At 42.4% G+C, this 25,842-nt stretch overlaps 1 protein-coding gene across 1 annotated transcript in view; it reads left to right on the forward strand.

Annotated features, from left to right (window-relative positions):
• RYR3 (ryanodine receptor 3) overlaps window positions 1–25,842 on the forward strand; it is a 552,083-nt gene that overhangs the window by 189,407 nt on the left and 336,834 nt on the right. The window contains exon 3 of the mRNA XM_036843923.1: window positions 23,710–23,817. Coding sequence (XP_036699818.1) covers window positions 23,710–23,817 — 108 coding nt within the window. The remainder of the gene's footprint in view (window positions 1–23,709; window positions 23,818–25,842) is intronic.

The raw sequence follows: 25,842 nt of genomic DNA on the forward strand, positions 1-25,842 counted from the left end.
GATTAGCTCTAGTAGTTTTCTGGTAGCATCTTTAGGATTCTGTATGTATAGTATCATGTCATCTGCAAACAGTGACAGTTTTACTTCTTCTTTTCCAATTTGGATTCCTTTTATTTCTTTTTATTCTCTGATTTCTGTGTCTAAAACTTCCAAAACTATGTGAATAATAGTGGTGAGGGGGCTTCCCTGGTGGTGCAGTGATTAAGAATCCGCCTGTCAATGCAGAGGACATGGGTTCGAGCCCCGGTCTGGGACGATCCCACATGCCATGGAGCAACTAACCCTGTGCGCCACAACTACTAAGCCGGCGCTCTAGAGACCGCAAGCCATAACTACTGAGCCTGTGTGCCACAACTGCTGAAGCCTGTGTGCCTAGAGCCCATACTCCACAACAAGAGAAGCCACCACAATGAGACGCCCATGTACCACAATGAGAGGAGCTCCTGCTCACTGCAACTAAAAGAAAGCCCACGAGCAACAATGAGGACCCAGGGCAGCCAAAAATAAATAAATAAATAAATAAATTTATTAAAAAAAAAATAGTGGTTAGAGTGGGCAGTCTTTTCTTGTTCCTGATCTTAGAGGAAATCGTTTCAGTTTTTCACCTTTGAGGATAATGTTGGCTGTGGTTTTGTCATAAATGGCCTTTATTATGTTGAGGTAAGTTCCCTCTCTGCCTACTTTCTGGACAGGTTTTATTATAAATGGGTGTTGAATTTTGTTGAAAGCTTTTACTGCATCTGTTGAATTATCCTATGGTTTTTACCTTCAATTTGTTAATATGGTGTATCACTTTGATTGATTTGCATATATTGAAGAATCCTTGCATTCCTGGGATAAACCCCACTTGATCATGGTGTATGATCCTTGTAATGTGCTGTTGGATTCTGTTTGCTAGTATTTTGTTGAGGAGTTTTGCATCTATGTTCTTCAGTGATATTGGCCTGTAGTTTTCTTTCTTTGTGACATCTTTGTCTGGTTTTGGTATCAGGGTGATGGTGGTCTCATAGAATGAGTTTGGGAGTGTTCCTTCCTCTGCTATATTTTGGAAGAGTTTGAGAAGGGAAGGTGTTAGCTCTTCTCTAAATGTTTGATAGAATTCGCCTTTGAAGCCATCTGGTCCTGGGCTTTTCTTTGTTGGAAGATTTTTAATCACAGTGTCAATGTCAGTGCTTGTGATTGGTCTGTTTATATTTTCTATTTCTTCCTGGTTTAGTCTTGGAAGGTTGTGCTTTTCTAAGAATTTGTCCGTTTCTTCCAAGTTGTCTGTTTTATTGGCACATAGTTGCTTGTAGTAATCTCTCATGATCGTTTGTATTTCTGCAGTGTCAGTTGTTACTTCTCCTTTTTCATTTCTAATTCTATTGATTTGAGTCTTCTCCCTTTTTTTCTTGATGAGTCTGGTTAATGTTTAATCAATTTTCTTTATCTTCTCAAAGAACCAGCTTTTAGTTTTATTATTGCTTTAGGTGTAAGGTTAGGTTGTTTATTTGAGATGTTTCTTGTTTCTTGAGGTAGGATTGTATTGCTATAAACTTCCCTCTTAGAACTGCGTTTGCTGCATCCCATAGGTTTTGGATCATCGTGTTTTCATTGTCATTGTTTCTGGGTATTTTTTTATTTCCCTGTTTGATTTATTCAGTGATCTCTTGGTTATTTAGTAGTGTATTATTTAACCTCCATGTGTTTTTTTTACGGTTTTTTTTTTCCTGTAATTGACATCTGGTCTCATAGCATTGTGGTCAGATAAGATACTTCATGCGATTTCAATTTCTTAAATTTACCGAGGCTTGATTTGTGACCCAAGATATGATATATCCTGGAGAATGTTTCATGAGCACTTGAGAAGAAAGTGTATTCTGTTGCTTTTGGATGGAATGTCCTATAAATATCATTTAAGTCCATCTGTTCTAATATGTCATTTAAAGCTTGTGTTTCCTTATTTATTTTCATCTTGGATGATCTGTCTGTTGGTGAAACTGAGGTGTTAAAGTCCCCTACTATGATTGTTTTACTGTCGATTTCCCCTTCTGTGGCTGTTAGAGTTTGCCTTATGTATTGAGGTGCTCCTATGTTCAGTGCATATATATTTACAGTCGTTATATCTTCTTCTTGGATCGATCCCTTGATCATTGTGTAGTGGCCTTCTTTGTCTCTTGAAATAGTCTTTATTTTAAAGTCTATTTTGTCTGATAGGAGAATTACTACTCCAGCTTTCTTTTGTTTTCCACTTGCATGGAATATCATTTTCCATCCCTTCACTTTCAGGCTGTATGTGTCCCTAGTTCTGAAGTGGGTCTCTTGTAGACAGCATATATACGGGTCTTGTTTTTGTATCCATTCAGCCAGTCTATGTCTTTTGGTTGGAGCATTTAATCCATTTACATTTAAGGTACTTATCGATATGTATGTTCCTGTTACCATTTTCTTAATTGTTTTGTGTTTGTTATTGTAGGTCTTTTCCTTCTCTTGTGTTTCCTGTCTAGAGACATTCCTTTAGCATTTGTTGTGAAGCTGGTTTGGTGGTGCTGAAGTCTCTTAGCTTTCGCTTGTCTGTAAAGGTTTGTTTGTTTTTGATTTATTTATTTATTTTTGGTTGTGTTGGGTCTTCATTTCTGTGCAAGGGCTTTCTCTAGTTGTGGCGAGCGGGGGCCACTTCTTCATCGCGGTGCGCGGGCCTCTCACTCTTGTGGCCTCTCTTGTTGTGGAGCATAGGCTCAAGACGCGCAGGCTCAGTAGTTGTGGCTCATGGGCCCAGTTACTCTGTGGCATGTGGGGTCTTCCCAGACCAGGGCTCGAACCCGTGTCCCCTGCATTGGCAGGCAGATTCTCAACCACTGCACCACCAGGGAAGCCCCAATCTGTAAAGGTTTTAATTTCTCCATCGTATCTGAATGAGATCCTTGCTGGGTAGAGTAATCTTGGTTGTAGGTTTTTCCCTTTCATTACTTTAAATATGTCCTGCTACACCCTTGTGGCTTGCAGAGTTTCTGCTGAAAGATCAGCTGTTAACTTTATGGGCATTCCCTTGTATGTTATTTGTTGCTTTTCCCTTGCTGCTTTTAATATTTTTTCTTTGTATTTAATTTTTGATAGTTTGATTAATATGTGTCTTGGCACGTTTCTCCTTGGATTTATTCTGTATACGACCCTCTGCGCTTCCTGGACTTGATTGACTATTTCCTTTCCCTTGTTAGGGAAGTTTTGGACTATAATCTCTTCAAATATTTTCTCAGACCCTTTGTTTTTCTCTTCTTCTTCTGGGACCCCTATAATTTGAATGTTGTTGTGTTTAATGTTGTCCTACACATCTCTGAGACTGTCCTCAATTCTTTTCATTCTTTTTTCTTTATTCTGCTGTGCAGTAGTTATTTCCACTATTTTATCTTCCAGGTCACTTATCTGTTCTTCTGCCTCAGTTATTCTGCTATTGATTCCTTCTAGAGAATTTTTAATTTCATTTATTGTGTTGTTCATCATTGTTTGCTCTTTAGTCCTTCTAGGTCCTTGGTAAATGTTTCTTGTTATTTCTCCATTCTATCTCCAAGATTTTGGATCATCTTTACTATCATTACTCTGAATTCTTTTTCAGGTAGACTGCCTGTTTCCTCTTCATATGTTTGGTCTGGTGCGTTTTTACCTTGCTCCTTCATCTGCTGCATATTTCTCTGTCCTCTCATTTTGCTTAACTTACTGTGTTTGGGGGTCTCCTTTTCGTAGGCTGCAGGTTCATAGTTCCCGTTGTTTTTGGTGTCTGCCCCCAGTGGGTAAGGTTGGTTCAGTGGCTTGTGTAGGCTTCCTGGTGGAGGGGACTGGTGTCTGTGTGTGGTGGGTGGGGCTGGATCTTGTCTTTCTGGTCGGCAGGGCCACGTCCGATGGTGTGTTTTGGGGTGCCTCTGAGCTTATTATGATTTTAGGCAGCCTCTCTGCTAATGGGTGGGTTTGTGTTCCTGTCTTGCTAGTTGTTTGGCATGGGGCATCCAGCACTGGAGCTTGCTGGCCATTGTGTGGAGCTGGGTCTTAGTGTTGAGACGGAGATGTCTGGGAGAGCTCTCGCTGATTGATACTACGAGGAGCCGGGAGGTCTCTGGTGGTCCAATGTCCTGTGCTCAGCTCTGCCACCTCAGAGGCTCAGGGCTGACACCTGGCTGGGGCACCAAGACCTTGTTAGCCAGACGGCTAGAAGAAAAGAGAGAAAAAAAGAAAGAAAAAATAAATAAAATAAATAAGTAATAAAATTAATAAAATAAAAAAGTACTAATAATTTTAAAAAGAGAGAAGAAAGCAGTGAAACCAATAAAGAAATCCCCTGATGATAACAAGCACTAAAAAGTATACTAAGATAGACATAAAAATCAGAAACAAGTTAGTCTCAGACAGCAAACCCTGTCTGAAGTTGATCCCAATGTCCACCCCCTCAATTTTGGGATGATTCGTTGTCTGTTCAGGTATTCCACAGATGCAGGGTAAATCAAGTTGATTGTGGGGATTTAATCCACTGCTCCTGAGGCTGCACGGAGAAATTTCCCTTTCTCTTCTTTTTTCGCACAGCTCCTGGGGTTCAGCTTTGGTTTTGGTCCCACCTCTGCATGTAGGTTGCCCTCAGGCATCTGTTCCCTGCCCAGACAGGAGGGGGTTAAAGCAGCAGCTGATTAGGGGGCTCTGGCTCTTTCAGGCTGGGGGGAGGGAGGGGGACGGAGGAGACGGGGCGAGCCTGCGGCGGCAGAGGCCGGTTGCAGCAGCCTGAGGCGCCCCGTGTGTTCTCCCGGGGAAGTTGTCCCTGGATCACGGGACGCTGGCAGTGGCGGGCTGCACAGGCTCCCGGGAGGGGCGGTGTGGAGAGTGACCTGTGCTTGCACACAGGCTTCTTGGTGGCGGCAGCAGCAGCCTTAGCATTTCTTGCCCGTCTCTGGTGTCCTCGCTGATAGCCACAGCTCTCACCTGTCTCTGGAGCTCATTTAGTCAGTGCTCTGCCTTCTGTGTGCAGACAGGGAAGGAATCCCCTCTCCTCGTGCACCCTGAAACAATGGTCTCTTGCCTCTTAGGCAGTTCCAGACTTTTTCCCGGACTCCCTTCTGACTAGCTGTGGCGCACTAGCCCCTTCAGGCTGTGTTCATGCAGCCAACCCCAGTCCTCTCCCTGGGATCTGACCTCCGAAGCCCGAGCCTCAGCTCCCAGCCCCCACCCGCCCTTGCCAGTGAGCAGACAAGCTTCTCAGGCTGGAGAGTGCTGGTCGGCACCAGTCCTCTATGCGGGAATCTCTGCACTTTGCCCTCTGCACCCCTATTGCTGCACTCTCCTCCATGGCTCTGAACTTACCCCCCGCCCAACCCCTGTCTCCACCAGTGAAGGGGCTTCCTAGTGTTTGGAAACTTTTCCTGCTTCACAGCTCCCTGCCAGAGGTGCAGGTCCTGTCCCTATTCTTTTGTCTCTGTTTTTTCCTTTTCCTTTTGCCCTACCCATGTACGTGGGGATTTTCTTGCCTTTTGGGAAGTCTGAGGTCTTCTGCCAGCGTTCAGTAGGTGTTCTGTAGGAGTTGTTCCACATGTAGATGTATTTTTGATGTATTTGTGCGTATAAGGTGATCTCCATGTCTTACTCCTCCACCATCTTGAAGGTCCCCCATTACTTCTTAAAATATTTATTTTGCCACACTTATTCTCTCCTTCTGGGACTCCAATTACGTTTACATTAAACCATTTTATGTTGTTCCATAGGCCACTAAAACTCAGTTCATTTTTTTCAACTATATTTCTCTCTGTGCTTCAGTTTGAATAATTCCTATTGACTTATTTTTGTTTCTTGATTCTTTTAATTTAAAAGTGCCATTAACTCTCTCCAGTGAATTTACTTCAGATATTGTATTTTTTTAATTACAAATTTTTCAGTAGTTTATTTCTAAGGTTTACATATTCTCATTCTCATCTCCCATTGTTCTTATTTTTTTCTGATAAATTCATTAACATTTATAATAGTTATTTTAAACCCTGCCTACTAATGCCAGTATATGGGTTGCCTGTGGATCTGCTCCTTATGACTGGTTTTTCCTTTGATTGTGAGTCACGTTTTCCTATTTCTTTGCATGTCTAGTAATTTTTATTGTATACTGAAGATTGTAGGTGATATTTTGGAGTTATTTTGTTTTCACTTTTCTTTCCCTAAAGAGTATTGTATTTTGTTGTAGCAGGCAATTAAATTACTGGTGGAGCTCCTTGATCTTCTGGAGCCTTGGTCTATTTTAGTTTTGCATTTAGTTTTAGGATATAGTTGTTAGTCTTGGGATGTAGCCCATCTGGGTTTTAAGGAAAATCCTGAGGTGTTTCCTAACCCCGTCTAGATAGTTAGGCTTGATCACCAAATTCTGACACTCCAAAACCAGGTAGCTACTGAAACCTTCCTTCCTTTTAAGCATTCCAGCTGTTCCTTTCCATTGGATACTTGGAGTGCTGCGCTGTACAGTTGATGAGTGGGCCAGAATTTGAGGGGCATTTTTATGCCGATTTGGGGTTTTCATATACGGTGGTTCCCTCCTTTTTCCACATTCTCCTCTTCAATTTCCTGACATTCCAACAACCCCAAACTCAGGCCTCTGACTCCACAGCAGCTTTTTTTCTTGCCATCAATCCCCCATAAGATCCATAAACAAGGGAGTGCCTTCAGGGGAAATTGTAACTAAATGTGCATATCACCTACTTGGCTTCCCTTCTTTCAAGAGTCATATTTTTCCCTCCGGCTTTAGATTGCTCTCCAGTACCTTCAAACAGTTATCTTTTTAATGTTTTTCCAAAATTTATAATTATTATTGTCAGGAAGGTTATTCTGCCGTAAGCTTCTCCACTGTTCCCTGAACCAGAACCTCTTCAGTGAGTGTTCACTGCTCTGTGAAGCAGCTGAGAGCTAAAAGGAAGAAGAGAAAATGGTGTTGAAGCAAAATCTGGGTTATAAAGAAGGAGTTTCCATGATAAGAGAGACAGGCATGTTTTAGGCAGAGAAAAAGGAGGCCGTAGAGAAGGAGAGACTGAAGCCATAAGAAAAAAAAAAAAAGGCGGGGAGAGGGGACTAACATATGGCACTGTTAGTGAGGGGATTAACTGAGAGCAGCTTCGGCATATGCAAAAGAGAAGAGGCGAGGGCACGTGTTTTAACGTAGCAAAGATGGGAGTTGAACACAAACGGGCTGATTGTCAGGGGAAAACATGAACTTGTGGAAACTGTATAGGTCCTTCATATGTAAAAAGGACATGAATAGACAGGGATTAAATTGACTTCAGGTGTGGTTAATGGGACATATAGGGTGGTGAAGGGATCAAAGTGGGAGGAGTCAAGTGTAACTCTAGAGTTACAGGCTTTAGCTGCCTGTGGATGACATGTTTAGTGAAATAGGGTATATGGGAGAAGGAAAGTGTTAGGACAGATAGTGCTTATGAACTGAATTTGGGGCATATTGAATTCAAAAGACCTGGAAAACATCCAAGAGGAAATTTTGATAGGCATCTGGATGTATGGATTAGAGAGGTTGGAATGGAGATAATATTTAGGAGATATTGGCTTAAGGATAGCCAATCAAGCTTTGAGAGTGGAAAAAATATGGATTAAGAAGGGAAGAGAAGAGGGCTTGGAAAATGTAGATATTTAAAGATGAGTAGAGGAAGAGAAACACAGCACAGAGGAGGAGGAGGAGAAACCTAAGAGATCAGAGGGAAAATTGGCATTGACAATGTCATAGAAGCCACAGAAATCACGGGAAGAGTGTCAAGAAGGAGTATGGTCAGTAGGGTAGGATGTCACTTGGAGGCAAAGTAATGTGAGTTTGGAATGTGTCCATTAGATGTAGTGACACGGAGGCCAATGGCAGTCTTGGTGAGAGCTTGCTCAGTGGGGTGACAGGGGCAGAGCCAGTTTAGCCGAGGTGGAGCACAAGCAGAAAATAAGAAAATAAAGACAAAATAAAGACAGCCAGTGCAGAAATCTCTGAAAGAGAGAGTGATGGCTGGAGAGGGTCAGAGGATGGAAGGATTTTTGTAATAGAAAAGACTTAAGTGTGTTTAAGACTTAAGCATGTTCCCATGCTGATGGAAAGGTACAAGTAGGGAAAGAGAAGAAAGAGATGCAGGAGAGGGGAGGGATGGTTTAGTGTGCAAATTGCTGATACAGTGCAGAGGGCTGGTATTAAGAACAGAGATGAGGAATTGGCCTTCAAGCAAGGAAGACCTCCTATTCCACTGAAGAGGAAGAAGGCAAGGCTGGGAGGAGACCTGTAGGTTTTGTGCAGAAAGTTTTGGCGAGTGAGCCGCCTAGAGGAGACTAGTGCGATTGCTGAGCGGTGTGAGGGCACAGCAGGGAGGGCCAGCTGAGGTTGGTAACCATGACTTTTCAGCGCTACCAGTTTTCTGAATTGTGGCATCTTGTGCAGCAGCTCTCCGCAGGCCCAGCGCAGGCATGGAGAAGGTGGATAGTTACATTCTGCCAGGGCCAAAGTGTTGCCGGGTGAGTGGGGTAAATGTCAAAAGGGCAAGAGAGTTTAGGAGACTGGACCATGGAATCTTGGAATTTAAGCTGAATGAGGAAAGAACCAAAGATAGGAGGAGACTGTGTGAGTGAAAAGGATTAAGGGGTATAAATAGTGATGAGAGTAATCGAGTAAGCAAGCCCGCTGAAAGGTGACTGCATGGTGAAATAGTGGGGTGTGTCCATCAGAGGTTTCCGAGTAGAGCAGTTTGGCTGAAACTAGGCCCCAGGTGTATGACCGTGAAAGAGGGTGACTGAACTACAGTATAGAAGATCACTGATGAAGAAGAAGCAAAATAACTGAGAAGCTGTAATATGTGGTAGATCATTCATATAGCCCATTAGTTTCCTAGGGCTACTGTAACAAATTAGCATAAACTAGGTGGCTTCAGACAACAGAAGTTTATTCTCTTACAGTTCTGGAGGCTAGAAGTCTGAAATCAAGGTGTGAACAGAGATATGCTCCCTCCGAAGCTTCTGTGGGAGGATCCTCCTTGCCCATTCTAGTTTCTGGCAGCCCCAGGTGTTCCTTGGTTTGTGACAGCACACCCCCAGTCTCTGCCTCCATCTTTATATGGCCCTTTTCTGTGTGTCTGTCTTCACATGGCGTTTTCCCCTTCTCGTAAGGACATCAGTCATATTGGATTAAGCCCCACCCTAATGACTTCATCTTAAGTTGATTACATCTGTGAAGACCCTATTTCCAAATCAGGTCATATTAACAGTTGCTGGGGGTCAGGACTTCAGCATATATTTGGGGGGAGCACACAATTCAAGAAATAACAGTGTGAGTGTTCTAATCACCAGGAGTGGGAACGAAAAAGGGCCAGAGATTTCAGTGAAGATGGGAAGGTGACAGAAATAAACAGATAGCAAAAAGGGAGGCAGCAAAGGGTGATGTCTCCAGGCACAGGAAGCTTAAAGGAGAAGGAGTTAACTTGTGGAAGAGCAGTGATCTAGAAACAGTCCCGGGAAGGAGAAGGACACAGACCCTACCTCCTAAGCCCAAGTTGTCTGAAGAATGAGAGAACGAGCATCTGGAATCGAGAGAGCCCCAAGGGAAGATTGTTCACACTGGGTCAGGGACTGTTGTTGTTTTGTGTAGGCAGGATAAAGGGCTCATTTCCTACTGGTCCATATGTGAACTCATCAAGTCGAAGGGTTGGAGTCTAATCCTAGGGATACGCAGATTCTGAAAATCATGGCTCCACGGTCCAGTTCTTCCCATTCGGCAGCTGAATGGTTTTCTTTCCAGAAGCTTTCCTTCCATTTCTGCATCCACATTGAGCCTCACGCTCTGCTGTTTCTAACAGTTAAGAGATGAGAAGGGAAACATATCCAAAGGAATAGCATAGAAGTCGAGAGCAACGCATGTCAAGTTTATTAATGCATTTGTCAGTTGCCGGATCCGAGGACCTAGTTAAAGAGAAGGAAAAAAGTGTTAACCCTGAGATCTCCTGTCGTCTATATTGTCCTTCTTACTATTTGAGTTATTAATACTGTCTTGATAACTTATCTGCTTGAGGCAATACCGTCCCCTCTTCTTATTTAAAGACAGTCTGTACCTTTAGTGGTGGGAATCTTCACAAAGAATTTATTCAGTGTGTAAAGTGGCACCATCGCTCTGCTGCTCATTTGTCATTTACTTGTTCACAGCAGGCAAGTGGCCCCAGGTGAATTATGAGTAGGTGTTATTCATACCCGGGCTCCTCTGCAGCGCTTAGTACTTTGCTCCTCAGACCTAATAGCTGCTATTTTGGTCTCGATTAGCAGTATTTTTTCTTCCTCCACCAACTCTTGAACTTACTAATTAGACCACAAAGACTTGCCTTTTCTTCCTGTGATTAGGGGAATATCTCTCTTCCAGTTGTTACTTTTACATGGAATTAAAATGATGCATTGCGTTTGTGTTAGAATTTGAGTCAAAAACCCAAGGCATGTTACATCCATCATTTTTATTCCTTGTGGGTATTTTAAAACCTGGGGATAAAACCTAAGCCATGCTGATGACCTCTTATGTGGTCTTTTGAAACGATGTGCATATTCATAATTCACAGATGAAATTATTGTTTACAAAGAACGGAATAGTGATTCAAGAGATCTGGTTTTGCTCTCCCTCCAACGTGCTTTAAAATGTTACACAAAATAACCTCTAAGATCCGATTTGCCAGCCACTACATGAGGAGAGTTTTGTAAAGGAAATGTTTAAAATTGTTTTAGAAGTTAAGATTTACAGACAGTTAAGTTGACAACTTTATTTCTCTCCTTTTCAGTAGTTCATTGAGTAGTTTTAAAATAGTGACCTGAACAAACTACATGAACTGAAACATTTTATGAGTCATTTGGAAACAATATTTTGTTTGCTCTTAAATTCCTGTTGTGTAGCAAATAGTTGATTTTAAATAATTCAGAATGCTATGGAGAATTAATTTGTGTTTCTTCATCCAAGTTACTTCAGGGAGTGAATACAAATTGTTTTTAAAACAGTCATTCCAGGATTTAGCTGCTTTCTTTGTCAGTATGTTTTCCAATCATTTTTCTTCCATTCCACTTAAACTCAGCTGAGCTTTATGCAAAGCCTTTAGATGAGAACAACTGGTACAGGAAATCTGTTTGTAAGCCTCTGTCAGACAGTTCTTTTTGAGCTATTGAGTGGTTGACAGGATTTAAAAACCCTTGACCCTAATGATGCATTTCTCATTAGAGCACTTTCATCAAAGACTTTTGCCTTTAGCGCTACTTTAGCACTTCGCTATACATCCCAACATACTTCTACTTCAAAATAGAATAGATTATCATCTCTTTGGGGCGGTTCAGGTACAGTACTGCCTCAGAGCACTGAGGGTGGAATAATTGACTTCTACCCCACCTCCCCCATCCCCAGGGCAGTCCCTTGAGACTTGAAATCTGAATCCTTACCCTGATAAGCTGTAGCATCTAGGTTCAAACAATTCTACTTCTTTTACCTAAAGGTGAGGAGAGTTTTTAGAATTTAATGCAAGCTCTGAGACTGAGTGAATGCAAGAAGGCTTACTATTATCATTCAGTAAAACCTCTTAGTAAACAGCTAAAGGGAATTACTTTTTTTGTGAAAAATACAGCCAAGAAAGATGAGAACTTTTTGATGTTCATGAGGAAGTTTCCAGAACCTCCTATGATCACCTTTCAGTTTGAAAAATGAGCACTGTGGTTTTGCTCACTCCCTGATTTCGCAGGTAAATTGTGTCATGAATGCTTTATCCTTGAAGATGATGATCCTAGCCGGCATCTGTGAGCTTTGGCACTGAGCTCACCCAGAAAGGCTGAGCTTCTCAAACTGGAATGAGCACATTCTTCAATCCCCAGCCTTGTCTTGCATGGGGCCAGAAATCTGCTTTTATTTTTTTTTTCAAACAAACTCCTGTCTGGTTCTTATGCAGGTGGTCCACAGACCTCACTTTCAGAAATTGTGGAAGGTCTGAATTTGCAGTCATCGGCCTTATACATCTGTTTCCTTGTTTGACTAAGTAATGACAAAGTAGCTAGATGTCATCACACAACGAGGCAAAGCTACCACTGACCTTGGCTTCATCAGTATCTCGTTCACCCTTACCTACAGCCTGCCATGAAAAGTTTTGAATTGCCGTAGTAATGAATGAACTTGCTTCTTTCCCCAAATGTACACGTTTACTAGAAAGCCAGACATGGCGCTCATCTTCATCTTGTTCACTAGAACGTAAGGACAAATGCTGCTGGAGGACAACTGACTAACTTGAGACACTTTAAAAAATTTATTTATTTATTTTTGGCTGCGTTGGGTCTCTGTTGCTGTGCGCAGGCTTTCTCTAGTTGCGGGGAGCCGGGGCTACTCTTCGTTGCGGTGCCTTCTCTTGTTGTGGAGCACAGGCTCTAGGCGCGCAGGCTTCAGTAGTTCTGGTGCGTGGGCTCAGTAGTTGTGGCTTGTGGGCTCTAGAGCATGGGCTCAGTAGTTGTGGTGCACGGGCTTAGTTGCTCCGCAGCACGTGGGATCTTCCCAGACCAGGGACCGAACCTGTGTCCCCTGCATTGGCAGACAGATTCTTAACCACTGCCCCACCAGGGAAGTCCTAATTTGAGACATTTATCTTCATAAGGTCTGACAAACTTATCTTCAGTCACCATGAGCAAGGGCTTTCCTTTCTGAGGTATGGCATTGCTCTTTCAGCTTCTATCAGTGTGTTCATTCTCTCTCATGGCACCAAGTTGACACAACCATTGTGTGTTGGAGGTAACTCCTGATGAGGTTTTTCCTTTCCCCTTCCCTCCTGAGTAATCTGCCCTGCAACACCTATTCTCTGTCCTCATTGTTGATGGGAAACCTCACTAACCTGGGTTAGTTGCCTAGCGCAGATAAGGAAGGGAACTGAAGTGAAGGCTCTGTCACGTGAACTTGGATGGTTGGGCAGAGGCAGTATTTGATATGGTATTTCCTGGTCACCTTCACCAGATGCTGAGTGATGGGTTGGGTTGAAATAGGAAGAGACTGAGTCTCCTACTGGTTTCCTTGTGTTTATCAAAGCTGGCTCACGACCTGAGTGAAAGGTATCAGTGACTTCAATGGGAGACGGTTTGGAGAGAATGGAACCCAACACGTCTCCACAGTTGAATGAGCATTTTGATGTTTGTTCATCCTTCATACTTGGAGTGCTTCCTGGTAAGGATGGCACTACTGAAGTAGATATAGCCCACTCCAGTGAAGCAGTGCTTATTATTAGGTGAACATTTTTAACTCATGCAGCTACTTCTGACTGGCAGTGCTGAATCCCTCTCCAGTATACATGTTTTAAAATGTCTGTGTTGAATACTACATGCCCCCTTGCAAACGGGGGCATGTGATACTAATCCTTGCACATGTAAATATCTAGTGGTAGTAGTTTAGCTCAGACACTATGAGGCAGTTGAAGAGGGTAGGATATAGGAGGACTTTTTCCATATTGGGGAAAAGTATTTATAACTGTTATTTATTTCCACAAAGTCTTTTTAAAACTGCAACTTTTATGAACATCTATCCATATACTCCTGCCAAAAGAAAAAATTTGAATCCAGAACTTAGTTTATAGTGACATGTTTATTTTTTCCAAAACAAAAATTCCATGGAGGGGACAAAAAGTAAAAACTGCATTTGCACATTGGAATTTGGATTCAATCTGAGAGTGGGAAGGAGGCATTGGAGAAAAAATTCAAACCATTTGGAAGCCAAGCTGTTGTCCTTGCCCTTTGGCGCCCCGAGCTTTATCCACTTCAGATCCAGAGCCTCGTGGAGCTGATACTGTAATCAAGCAGGACTCAGTACACAGGAGGTTCTCCCTGATAATAATAGTGGTGATCATTGCACCTAAGGGGACAGAACTGCCATTGCGTACACAGTGTCTCTGTTCCATCAGCCTTTAGTTGAGCTTGGCATTTTCTCTTCTCTTGTGGGCGCCTCAGAAGGCTTTCCTCAATCTTCGCCTTCCTGTATGCGATGAGAGGCCAAGAGACACACATTGTCCCCTCCTGCAGCTGCTGGATACCACTGCTGGAGAAAATGGAGAAGTGCCTTGCCGTGGAGAAAAGCTTTGCCATGGTTTCTAAATTCTCTGACAACCACGTCATTTCTCAAAAAGGGGGGAGAGGGCAAGTGAAATTGCCAAGGAATATGAGGGCGGTACACTGCTGGTCAGTGTTCCTCCCACCAAAACTAAAGGAAACAAGCTCGAGACTAAAACACAAACATGAGGTTGAGACTAGGCTTTCCTGCCAGTCCGCCCCCCTCAGCTTTGATTTCATCTCTTGATATTTCTGCCTATCACACCTCATTCCGACTCCACCATCCTGTACCCTGTGCTGTTCCTCTTGCTGAGGCTGGTACCCCTAATTTATTCATGGCACATGGAACACACATGCTGGTTTCATCTCCTTACTGACATGCTGCCTTTCCTCTTTCCTGAGCTCTGCTTTTTTTCCAATATGTAAGCTCTTTGGAATAACAACTTCAGTTTCTCACAGTAGATCCCATTGAAAAGTAGCAAATTAGGGTCACATTCCTTACCACAGAGCTTGTTGTATTACCTGTGCTACTCATTAAGCTAGAGTTTAATTTATGACCGTATTTTTTTTTAGGGCCATACAAAGAGTCATTGTTTCCGCTACCTCCGTCTATAAACAGTAGGTATTGTTTGCTGCTCCTCCGCACAGCTTGTTTTTTCCAGGTGCAAGTGTTCCACATTTCTACCTTTTGGCACCTTTTGTTATTTTACATGCCGACCATGCCAGGCAGGGAGGCAAAACTTGGCTCAATCAAGACCCAAATCAACCATCCAGCCTGTGAGTTATGCATTTTCCCAGCAGGCAGCTTTACAAGCCAGCTGCCCAGCGTTTTTACTCTGATTCTTTGGCTGCCCCTTCTTCCTTATTTTAAAGAACACAAGCTTCACAGCACTTATTTTTGCCAGGCTCTTGGTGACATTCTTCCTATGTACCAGAAACAACTGATGCTTGCAGAATAGAGGTGTCCAGGGTACCTCAGCATTACTTTTGGTTGGGGCCATAGCAGGCAAGATCATAAAAACAACAATTATGTGGATTTCAAATTATTGGGTTATTCATTTGAAAGAAATTCTTACATTTTGATGAATTGAACTCTTTTAATGAAAGATCTAGAGTAAGAATCAGTTACTGTCCAGAGACCTGACTTTACTTGTTTGGTCCAGTTACTCTATAGTATCTTTCAAATTGGGGTCAGAGACATCCTGCTTCAGAATCACCTGGGAGATTCTTTTAAAGTACCACCTAGAGAAGGGTGCCAGGAATCTGAAATGTTAGCAGCCTTGCCCAGGAGATTCTTGGGCCAACTGTGCTTCTGCATTCACGCTTCCAAAACAAGCTTATTTGTGTTACCTCTTGTGAGAAATCTCCGGGCATCATCAGAAGGATAGTTGATGTTGCAAGTGTGGCTCTTACTTGAATTAATAAACATTCTCCCTATGAGAGGCTAGACTGTAATGGATCCGTGGATCAGTGTGAATTAAACAACCAATATCTGGGCATTTGAGGGATGAGGCAAAGAAACAGTGATTGTGGGTGTTTTTAGTTCTTTATCACTTTGGGCTGGTATTTCTTGGCAGGACTTTTGTCAAAGGATATTTGTCCTGCAATTTGGATTTCCTGCTTCTAGGTGGCAGTGGCTCCTCGCTCACATAGGAAGCATTTCAGCAAGTGCTCTGCTCAAGTAAATATTTAACTCCCTAGTAGAAGCTTTTTATTTTATTTTTTTAAAATAGCAACACCTTTCTATAACTTGGTAATCTTCCTTTCCCTTATGCACGATCAACTTATTCCATCCCTTTCCTTCTGAATACTCCCTCTTTCTTGGAGTAAACCTCAGGCCAGCATGGCATCAGATGCTGCAGTTGTTCTGCTCATGACTGTGAGTGATTTTGCTTAGTAAGTCTCCTTGTGCTGTGGTAGTGATTTTCCGCAGCTGTCAGTCCTCCCAGGGATGCTCACTGTTCCCTAGAATGAAGAACCGCCAAGAGACTGGGGGATACTGAGAGCATTGCCTTCCTGTGGTTGATTCCTTGGGCATCAGAAGGCACCTTCTTCATTTCATTCCTTTAAAAGATAATAACATCTTTCTCCTCTCCTCCCAAAAGGAATGTTTTCCAGCTATAAGTTTAAATTCTGTGTACCTTACTGTTTATGTATAATGGTTTTTGTTAGCAAAGTTCAGGCAAAAATTGGAACTCAAATGTTTTGAATAGCTTCTGTATATATTTTCAGAAAGACCTTTCTGAAAGATCCTTTTCCATAGCAAAATATATTTTTAAAAAACTTAAACGAGGTTTTATACATTTTAAACTTGTTTCATGATAACTTTTAACACAGATAGGCAAAGTCTCTTCCCTCGACATGTTTAAAATCTGGATGCACACATGTTTAAAATCTCCACATGTATGTCCTTTGTGGAAACTTGTCCCATCATGCCCAGAGTTGAATTGCTTTTTGGAAGAGAGAGCTTACGTGGTAAGTTGGTTTCAGATTTCAGAACTGCATAAAGATGGAAATGAGCTCGCTTGCCAGGAATCTCAATTTTAGAAAGCTCTTGAGCCCCGATAGTCCCACTAACTGCAGCCCATAATCTTTGCAGTAGCCATTCCAGAGTAGAGAACTCTTCCTGAGATAGTCAAGAACCTAATATGAAGTCCTTAAATTATTAAAGTATAAGAATTGGGAGGAGACTTCCCTGGCGGTCCAGTGGTTAAGACTCCATGCTTCCACTGCAGGGGGCACGGGTTCGATCCCTGGTTGGGAAACTAAGATCCCCACATGCTCCTCGGTGTGGCAAAAAAAAAAAAAAAAAAGAATTGGGAGGAGGTAGCCTAGTAGAATTAGAGTTCCACAACACAATGTTGGTATAAGGATGAGAGCCTTCTCTTCAGGAATATTGACACAGTATCAGAAAGAGTTGAGTTTGGAATTCCCGATTTAAATGCTGTTCTCAGCATGTGATTGTGGGGAAGTGTTTCAACCTTTCGGAGTCTCAGTTTTCTCATTTATAAACTGTCTATCTATAATCTTTTTGCTAAAAGAGTTGATGTAAGAGTTAAATGAGGTAATATTTATAAAGGATTTAGTACAGTACCTGCTACAATTTATAGATAGGTAAATAGTTACATTTTAAATGTATATGTGAATTCTATTCTTATTTCTCCACTTGCCCATATAAGTTTTACCTAATTCCTTTGTATCTCAGTTGACCCACCTCTAAAATAGTTGTAAAGCCACCAACTATTTTTGTAGAAATACAGAGACTGGGCAACAGCTTCAGGTTTAAATATTCAGTATATAACTTTCTTCATTATAATCTATCAAAAACTTAGCAGAGCTGACAAAGGTAGATTTAAAAGGCGCTTAACTGCATAAATACTTAAAACCTGCTTGGAACGAGGAGATGTAGGTGTCAGTTTGCTTAACGATCGGCTCTGCCTTTGAAGTGTAAACACAATACAAATAATTATGTATTATCAGTAACAAGAGAGGCAGTCCACAGATGAGCTCATGTCTGCTGTAGGTGGATGAGATCATGTCTGTGAAGTGCTTAAAGCTCCTGAAATACAAGCTACATGCCCCATCTCTAGCCATCCTGCTGCTCACCCATAGAAAGTTGGTCTTATCCAATGCCACGCCGTACCTAGTGGGGCCAGATTGACCTGGAACATTTTCTGGAGGAGAGAATAATTTTCTGCCTCTGGGGCCTTGGGAAGTCTTCTCATCCATAGTCTTTGAGTAGGACTGCATTGAGCCGTGATAGGGAGATGGTTATCAGTCCTGTGTGAGGCACTGTGGTGAAATGGAACAAACAAGGCACGTGGAAGCCAGACCACTGGGGACAGAGTCCAGCTCTGCCTCTTACCAGCAGACATAGTGCCCATGGAGGTGAATTGGGGGGATGGTGAATTAGGTGAAAAAGCAAAGGGAGGTGAGGACAGAGGTTCTGGAAAGCCTGTAACTTCAAAATGGCTGCTTCAACGAATGGAATTTTAAACAGAAGGGAAGAATCCACACAAGGAAATGGAAGGATAACTTTCCTATCTTGTTCATTCATTAAACAAAAATTTGAGTTCTGGCTCTGTGCCAGGAGCTACTTGCCCATGTAAACCCTCTTTAGGCCACGCTCCAGCCTGGGCTGGCCTTTCCCCATCCCAACATGGCTGAGAGTCCTCTTGGTCCTGCAAGACATATAACTCATACTCTCCAATTTAGCATTGAATGTAAACTTTTTTTATTGTTTCATAAAGTCTCATCTATGGTAGATCTGTCTCTTCAAATAGCTTAAGAATTCCTTAAAGGATAGAAACCATGTCTTTTCTCTTTTGTTCCCCACAGCAGCTAGTACAATACTGAATGCATACTGTTAGGTTCTCTAATTATTGGCTGACTGCCTAATGGACATGGGAAAGGGAAGTAAGGTTACTTGGGCTGACTTTGGTTGCGGGGTCTCCAGGAATTCTCCTTTTGTGGAGAACATGTGTCATTCTCTCAGGTTCCTCCTCTTCTCCCAGGTGAGCTTCCCTCTGCTGACACCTGCAGGGATACCACTACATCATCACAGAGACTTTGCTCTCCCATCATCATTCTGTTGCCCAAATGGAGATCCAGGGACAATTTGCCAAGTGCAATTACTGTCTTCGTGGTGCTTTTGACCCTTGATGTGGCTTGTTCTTCCTGAATTCTTCTTTGCACTCTTTTTCCATCTGATAGAAACACTGGTTATCTTCCACTCCTCTCCTACGTCCAATTAGTCACCAGATCTTCTCTCTCTTAACTTCTGAAGATTTTTCAAATTCACTGCTTTATCTCCGTTTCAACTACCATTACTTTAATTCATGCCATTGTCCCCTTGTAACCAGTTTATTGCAACAACTTCCTAACTAATTTCTCTGCCTTGGTCTAGCCCACTTCACACTGGACCTGCAGTGATCTTTCAACGATGCACATTTGATTTGGTCGCTTCCTTTAATGTAGGCTATTGCTCTGAAGACAGAGTCCAAAATCCTTGGCAGGGTGACTCAAGACCCTCAGCCTAGCACCTACTTCTTTCTCAGCCTCACTTCTCACCTCCCTTTGCTTGTTCCCCTCCCCCTCCCCCTCTCTCCACTCCAGCCCTGTTCAACTCTGGGTGCTTCCTCACGCTTCCTTACCCACCTATGGACCTTTTGAATCATACTTTGGAAATTTTCCGTTTGCTTCCCCAATACTCCATGAGACCGCACAACCTTGAAGAGCAGGGATTTTGCCTTATCCTTACACAAAATAAGAACTTCAAAAATAGTAGATATATACATAAACATTTAAGTGAGTTATTGTTGTGTGGATTTCACTGCCCTGTGTGGACAACATTTGACATTTATTGAGTACTTACTACGTGCCAGACCGTATCGTAAGTTCTTTAAATATAAAAAATGAGTTTATTCTGAGCAGTGGGTACTATTAGATCTCTACTTTACAGGTAAGGAAACTGAGGCAAAGAGACTAAGTTATCTGCCTAACGTCATTCAGCTAATAAGTGGTCGAACAGAGATAGGACCTCAGGCAATCCTGTGCTAGAGGGTTCGCTCTTAACCAATATAACCTATATTGCTTTTCATTCAAAGCCATTGCTGCACTTACAGGGTATATTATTGAGGAGTGGCTGTGTGAGAGCCAGATGGGCTAACAGAGAAGTGGGAGGAGACCCATGACAATGAGAGAAGAAGGGTCCCTTGAATCTTTTTTTTTTTTTTTAAACAGGAGGGAAAAAAAACAATTTAATTCAAACACATGGAGGTGACACAGAAATGGGACCCCCAAGGTGATCAAGCAGGGTGTTTTGTATAAAATTTTTGGACAAAGAAACAATTATTTGTGAAGATTTAGCAAAAGGACTTGTACTTGAAGCAGCAGACTAATAAAGAAACAACAAAGTTTGTTTATCCAGCTTTCTTAGCCTTCAATTCCCTAACTCTGGTAATAAGGATGCTTTCTGTCTTCCTGGTACAGGGAGGTGGTCCCTTGAATCTTAAGCAGGAGGCTTGGGGAAGGGGCTCAACAGGCAAGTGCATGCTCAGTGCTGCAACCACAGCTACCATCAGTCACACACTCTCGGATAGTCTAGGACACAGAGAAGCAGCTCAAGAAGGCTTGAGTTGAGCACTTGCTGTTCTGTGTACTAAGGATAGCAAAAGTAGAGTCAGACACAGATTTTGCAAGATACCCACAATCTAGGGAAACAGCCTGCATTGCGTGAAGAACTATATAAGCCACAGCGACTGTGGTTAACAGCATAATAGAGGGAGAACAGCCCTGTTTCTGTTAACTGTTTCTTCTCTTCATTTCCCTGAAGGCTTGCCTCGTACAAACTACTACCTTGGTGAGTGTACATTGTGGGGTGCTAGGTAGAAAAATGCTAAATGAATCCAGTAACAGGAGTGTTAAATTCCCACCTTCTTAGACTTAGTAAGCCCCAGAAAAATACTTTGAGTGCAGCGAGGTATACGTTACATAGATTTATGGAACATGGAGGGTCCATAGGCCTTCCCTTTCACTGTTTTCTACATAGTGGGGTTAAATGAATACCTCGTTCCTGGCTTATGCAGAGCCCTGGCATCTCAAGGTTTTCTGTAGGACATTTGGAAACATGGTGCTTCTCTAGGCTGCGGACAGGGCTGGGGAGAGTGATGAGGAGCTATTTCAGAACAGATGTCAACAGAGCCCTTCTCTCCGTGCTGAGAATCATCAAACACATGCCCCACGCCTGCCAGGCAGTGACCGAGGCACAGGCTCCAGAGCGCAGAGACAATGAGCCGGCCTCCTGGGGGAACTCTCATGCTGCAAACAAATTAGCTTTGATGGACCAGTAGCCTTGGCTCATTCTTGGGAAATGTGGAGGTGGGAGCTCAGGCCGGTGTGGAGTTTAATTAAGGATGGCAGCTGGTGGAGCAGGTCAGACGGCTCTGTGCTCTGCACTCTATGTCACAAGTTGCTAGCTGCATTTTGTTTTCCTCCAGATATTCCTGTTGCCCTGTTCCCTCCCCTGCCACTGCCCACATGTTGTTCTGCCTGCTCTTGGAGTGACCTTATCCCCGAGCATGGAGAGTCCAGGCAGGACCACACTCTAGAGGAAGGAAGACTAAACCTGTAAGGAAACTATGTAAACCAGTGGCAGATACAGTGTTCCCATATGAGATGCTTCCTCCCCGCGCTCACTCTCCCTCTGTAAATGTACCCATTTGTACCAGTAATTAAATCACGACCACCTTGGGACTTTTAATATCTGGAGGGAAAAGAAAAATGTAATTGGAGCATGCCTCGTGTCTGGTATCTGTGGTCCTCTATCAGGATGGGGGATGGCATCGCCGGGGGAGAGTCCAAGCAAACCAGAACAGGAGGAAAGAGAGCTGACAGAATCACACAATCTTGTGTAAGGACAGGATCTCTAGCACTTGGAGCTGTGAAGGTTTCTGTCTTAAAGAGACTGGACTAAATAGGGTTCTTGTAAAAGTGAGCGTGAATGTTGGGGTCATTCAGTTGATTAGCCAAAACTCACCCTTTAAAGTACCAGCCATACCCGTAGACATTCCTGAATAGAGAAATCTCCAAATCGCATGCTCTAGTGAAGTGAAGGAGGAAGAGGAGACACTCAAACCCTAGCTCTTTTTGCTTCCTATTCCGGTGACATGAGATCCAGATAGACCAAGATGTGATAGGAAAAAAACCTCTGTAATATCTTCTGAGGTGGCATCCTCTTTTGGGAGACTGAGTCGGACTATATATACTTATGGCATATGGTCTTTAGGGAAATGCTTTATCATATTATTGTCTGGTACTTGTAATGATGCGATATGTACTCTAAAAACACTTCCTGATGTGAAGCCTTGCCCTGCATCACCAGCCGTCTGCTTGCTTAAGTCTCATACAAATGAGTTAATTACCTGCAGCAGGAACAAATGTTGAAAACGAAGCAAGAAACGTAAAATAAAGACTGTTGTCTCCTCGTGTTACATACAGTTTCTCCTTGGTTACATCATGTTCATAAAGAGAACTGGGCAATTTCCTGTAACACCAGAATTCTAGGGAGCCTGGGTTTTTAGGATTTCTGACTGTAGAGATCCTAAGTAGAAAAGTATTTAAGTGGCAAAATGTAAGTCACCCATGGGCCAGTAGCCTTCAAGATAGGATGAGCCACTCTTGGCTTAAGGGGGTCTTAAAATTTTACTAAAGGGTAAGAGTGGGCAGGTCCAACAAGTGGGACATCATTTTTATTTTTGAGGGCATTGAGGTTGGGGAGGAGGAGGAAGAAGATACAAACACTTGGAAATGAAAGGGAAATTAAAGATCGCCAGTTCCATAACCTTTATTTAAAAAATGAAAATGTTGAAAATCAGAAGGGTTATCTGTGCTTTAGTAGCAGGCTTGCTTTTAGCTTTTAAGTTGGAGCTCCATAGAAACAGTGTTATCTGTCTCCGAGTGTTAGACATAGCTGTTGGTGACTTCTGGCCCTCATTCCTTATTCCTGTTACTCTGATGGTGTCAATGTTCAGCCAATATCACAGAGGAAACAAAGGCTTGGTGTGCAAGGTGAATATAAGCTGTATCCCCAAGGAAAATGATGTATCGTGGAACCAGATTGTAAACTCCTGAAGAGCATTGGTTTTGTTTTGCATGTCTTTATATCTTTCTCAATACCGAGCACTGTGTTTTGCATAAATATAAAACTTAAATATTTGCTGATTGAAAATAGTCTAGTTGTGAAAAAAAATCTGTAATGTTTTCTTCAGCAGCAGGAACAGAGTTAAGTGTATGGATCTGGAGACAGAGTGCCTAGATTTGAATCCAACTCACCCAAGTGTAAGCCATGACCTTGGGCAGGTGACCTAACTTCTCTGTGCCTTAGTTTCCTTGGCTGTAAACTGAGAGGTAAACAGTATGTATACATGGAGTGATTGTGAGGATTAAATGAGCCAATATAAGCAAAGCACTTAAAACAATACCTGGCACAGAAAAGTACTCAATGAGCATTAGCTATTACTAGTCAATCTGCACAGAAGACTGTCTGTTTTTGAGAAATGTTTGAAAATATCATGGTATTACCTGAGCATATAATAAATTAGAATGATTGTTGTAGGGGTCATCAATTTCTTTGTTCAGAATTAAATTTATATAGCTCTTAATCCTCTCTTTTTACACTGTGGTATCCAGATTTTCTTAACAAGTAAATGGGCTCCCTGTTTTGGTCACTATTGCCGAGTGTTTGGTCACTGTTCTGGTCTTGTCCTCTTACAAATTATTGTGGATGAGGTCCCAGTGACTTTCTTCCTTTGGTCCCACCCAGACATCAGTGTCGATCAGCCTTCGCTCCTTCAGCAAGGCTGGATGTGTATTCTTCTCCCATGTGTGCCCCCAGCCATTACTCAAGCTGATCCTGACATTTTGGTCGCTGTTCCCGTGAGACTTGGGGCTTTTCTTCTCCTCATCCTTTAGAATCCAACTTGAAACCCATTTTAACGTGAATTAAAAAAAAAAAGCTACCTTTTGTACTCATTCATCCATCCATCGATCCAAGTGTTACTTTGATTCATAGGCTCTTTGCCCTTGAGATGTTACTGCGTGACTGATCCCCAACTGATATGAGTAGGTATCCTCATTCTGGTTTTATTTCCACAGTATGTTCCTCCAGATCTCTGCGTCTGCAATTTTGTACTGGAACAGTCCCTCTCTGTCAGAGCCCTACAGGAAATGCTTGCCAACACAGGTGAAAATGGCGGCGAAGGGGTGAGTACCTGAATTATGTCCTTGGTGGGGATTGGGATACTCCATAGACCAAAAGTATACAATTCAATTCATTCCTCCAGTTTTGAACTAGAAAACCTTAGTTTTCCAGTTTCCTTGAGTCAATCCTCTTATTCCTCTTACTTAGCAGCCCTAACTCTGCTTCCTTTGGGTTAACGAACTTCCACCAGAAAATAGAATAGATCATCATTAATGCTGCCTGAGCAGGGCATAGGACATTGAACCCATAATCCACTAGGAAATACGGAGAGGCTGAAAGGGCCTTGGGATGGGGGGGTGGGTACCTGTTAGGCTGGTTGTTTTTTCTTGGGAAAGTCTCATCAGAGATTTATGACTGCCTCAGTGCAGCACAACCAGGTCACAGCATTTTGGAGAGGATTTCCTGTAGAATGCAGAATCTTTGACGTGTACCCAGATTTCCACAGTTTCACTCATGATGAGCAAGTACAAAGCTGTCTTGAGTTTCTATTGTCGGTAAAATTGTCTCTAAGTCTTTAAGTGAGGGATGATGGTCTCCCAAAGGTCTCCCAGGCAAGACTTTGGCCAGAGACTTCAGAGTAATGTTTGACCCTTTCACTGATGACCCACATCTATTTATATTCATTTATCATCAAGTATTTTAATTCTATGGCCTGAATATCTGAAGTCCAAACACCCCTCTCCACCCCTCTTAGATACTTTATTAGATGACTATCCTTTATCTTCTGCGTTACTACCTCAGACTAACTGCTTTGATTCCTTCTGTGCCTACCTCCCCTATCATTTTTTTTTTCACTCAACTGTCATAATGTTCTTTCCAAAATGCAAATCTAATCACTACACTTTACTGTTTTAAAATTCTCTGTCTGCCCATTACCTTAAGAGAAATCCCAAATTCCTTAACTAGGCATAAAGGCCTTCAGGATTTGGTGAGCCCTGCTTACCTTTCCTGCCCCGTCTCTCACCGCCCCCCACCCCAAGCACTCAGTGATCCAACCACGTTGAATTCCCTTCACTTCCTCAAACACGACAACTCTCTTTACCCCTGATCATATGTGTCAGCTGTTTCCTCCATGTAAAACAGCTTTCTCCTCCTCTCTCTCTTACTTTATGTAATCTTTACTTCTCCTTCAAGGAACGAGTCTAGATATTAGGTCGACTGAGAAGCCTTTGTTGACCCCGTAAGTCTAGGTTGGGTGCCCTTGCTTGAGCAACAGTCAGTAAATAGTTCTTACCATTGTGTACTATAATTACAAGTCTAATTTTTTGCATCCTATACTGCACATAGGTAGGAATATTTGCAGGGCCTAGCACAGTTTATTACTTGACTTGAAAGAACTCATACATCATAAAGAATGTCTCATTGGTGGTAGAAGAGACAATGACCATAGACTCAAGAGAACCAATGTTTACATTTGGGTCATCTTCCAGCTCTTAATGTGATCTTACATAAGTCTTACAATCTCTTGGCGCCATAGTGTTCTCATCTATAAAATTAGGATGTTTAATTAATTTTCTAGGGTCCTTAACACCAATACTTGCGATTCTTTACTCTTTCGGCTTAGCATAGTATGCTTTCATCAGCCACCTGAAAATAGCTTTTCCTTAGAGCATTAACACAGGTGAGTTTTTGTTCTTTTGATGTTCACTGAAATCTGAAATCTGTGTTCACCTCCTCCTGACACTGACCTCAGGACCCCATGCTTTCCTCCTTAGGTACATACCCTCAAACGTTTCCAGTTCAGTGGAACAAATTACTTTTTAATTGCTCACTTTTCTTTCCAGTATGATTAACTCATGATTTACAGACACCTTTGGTGAGAGAAACCTGGTTGATGTGGAATATCACCACTTTCAGTGTCAACCAACACTTTCAGTGTCAGATCAACTAGACCCTGCCAATATAGGACCCAGGATAGAAATTGGGAAGATAGAGAGAAGCCATGTTAACTGGAGAATTTATCTTGTGTGCATTCTCTTATCTTGTTTGTTCACAAAGTGCACTTCAAAGGACTTCTTTTTCTTTAC

This window comes from Balaenoptera musculus, chromosome 2 (genome assembly GCF_009873245.2).
Source record: "Balaenoptera musculus isolate JJ_BM4_2016_0621 chromosome 2, mBalMus1.pri.v3, whole genome shotgun sequence".
In the NCBI taxonomy this organism is placed as follows: domain Eukaryota; kingdom Metazoa; phylum Chordata; class Mammalia; order Artiodactyla; family Balaenopteridae; genus Balaenoptera; species Balaenoptera musculus.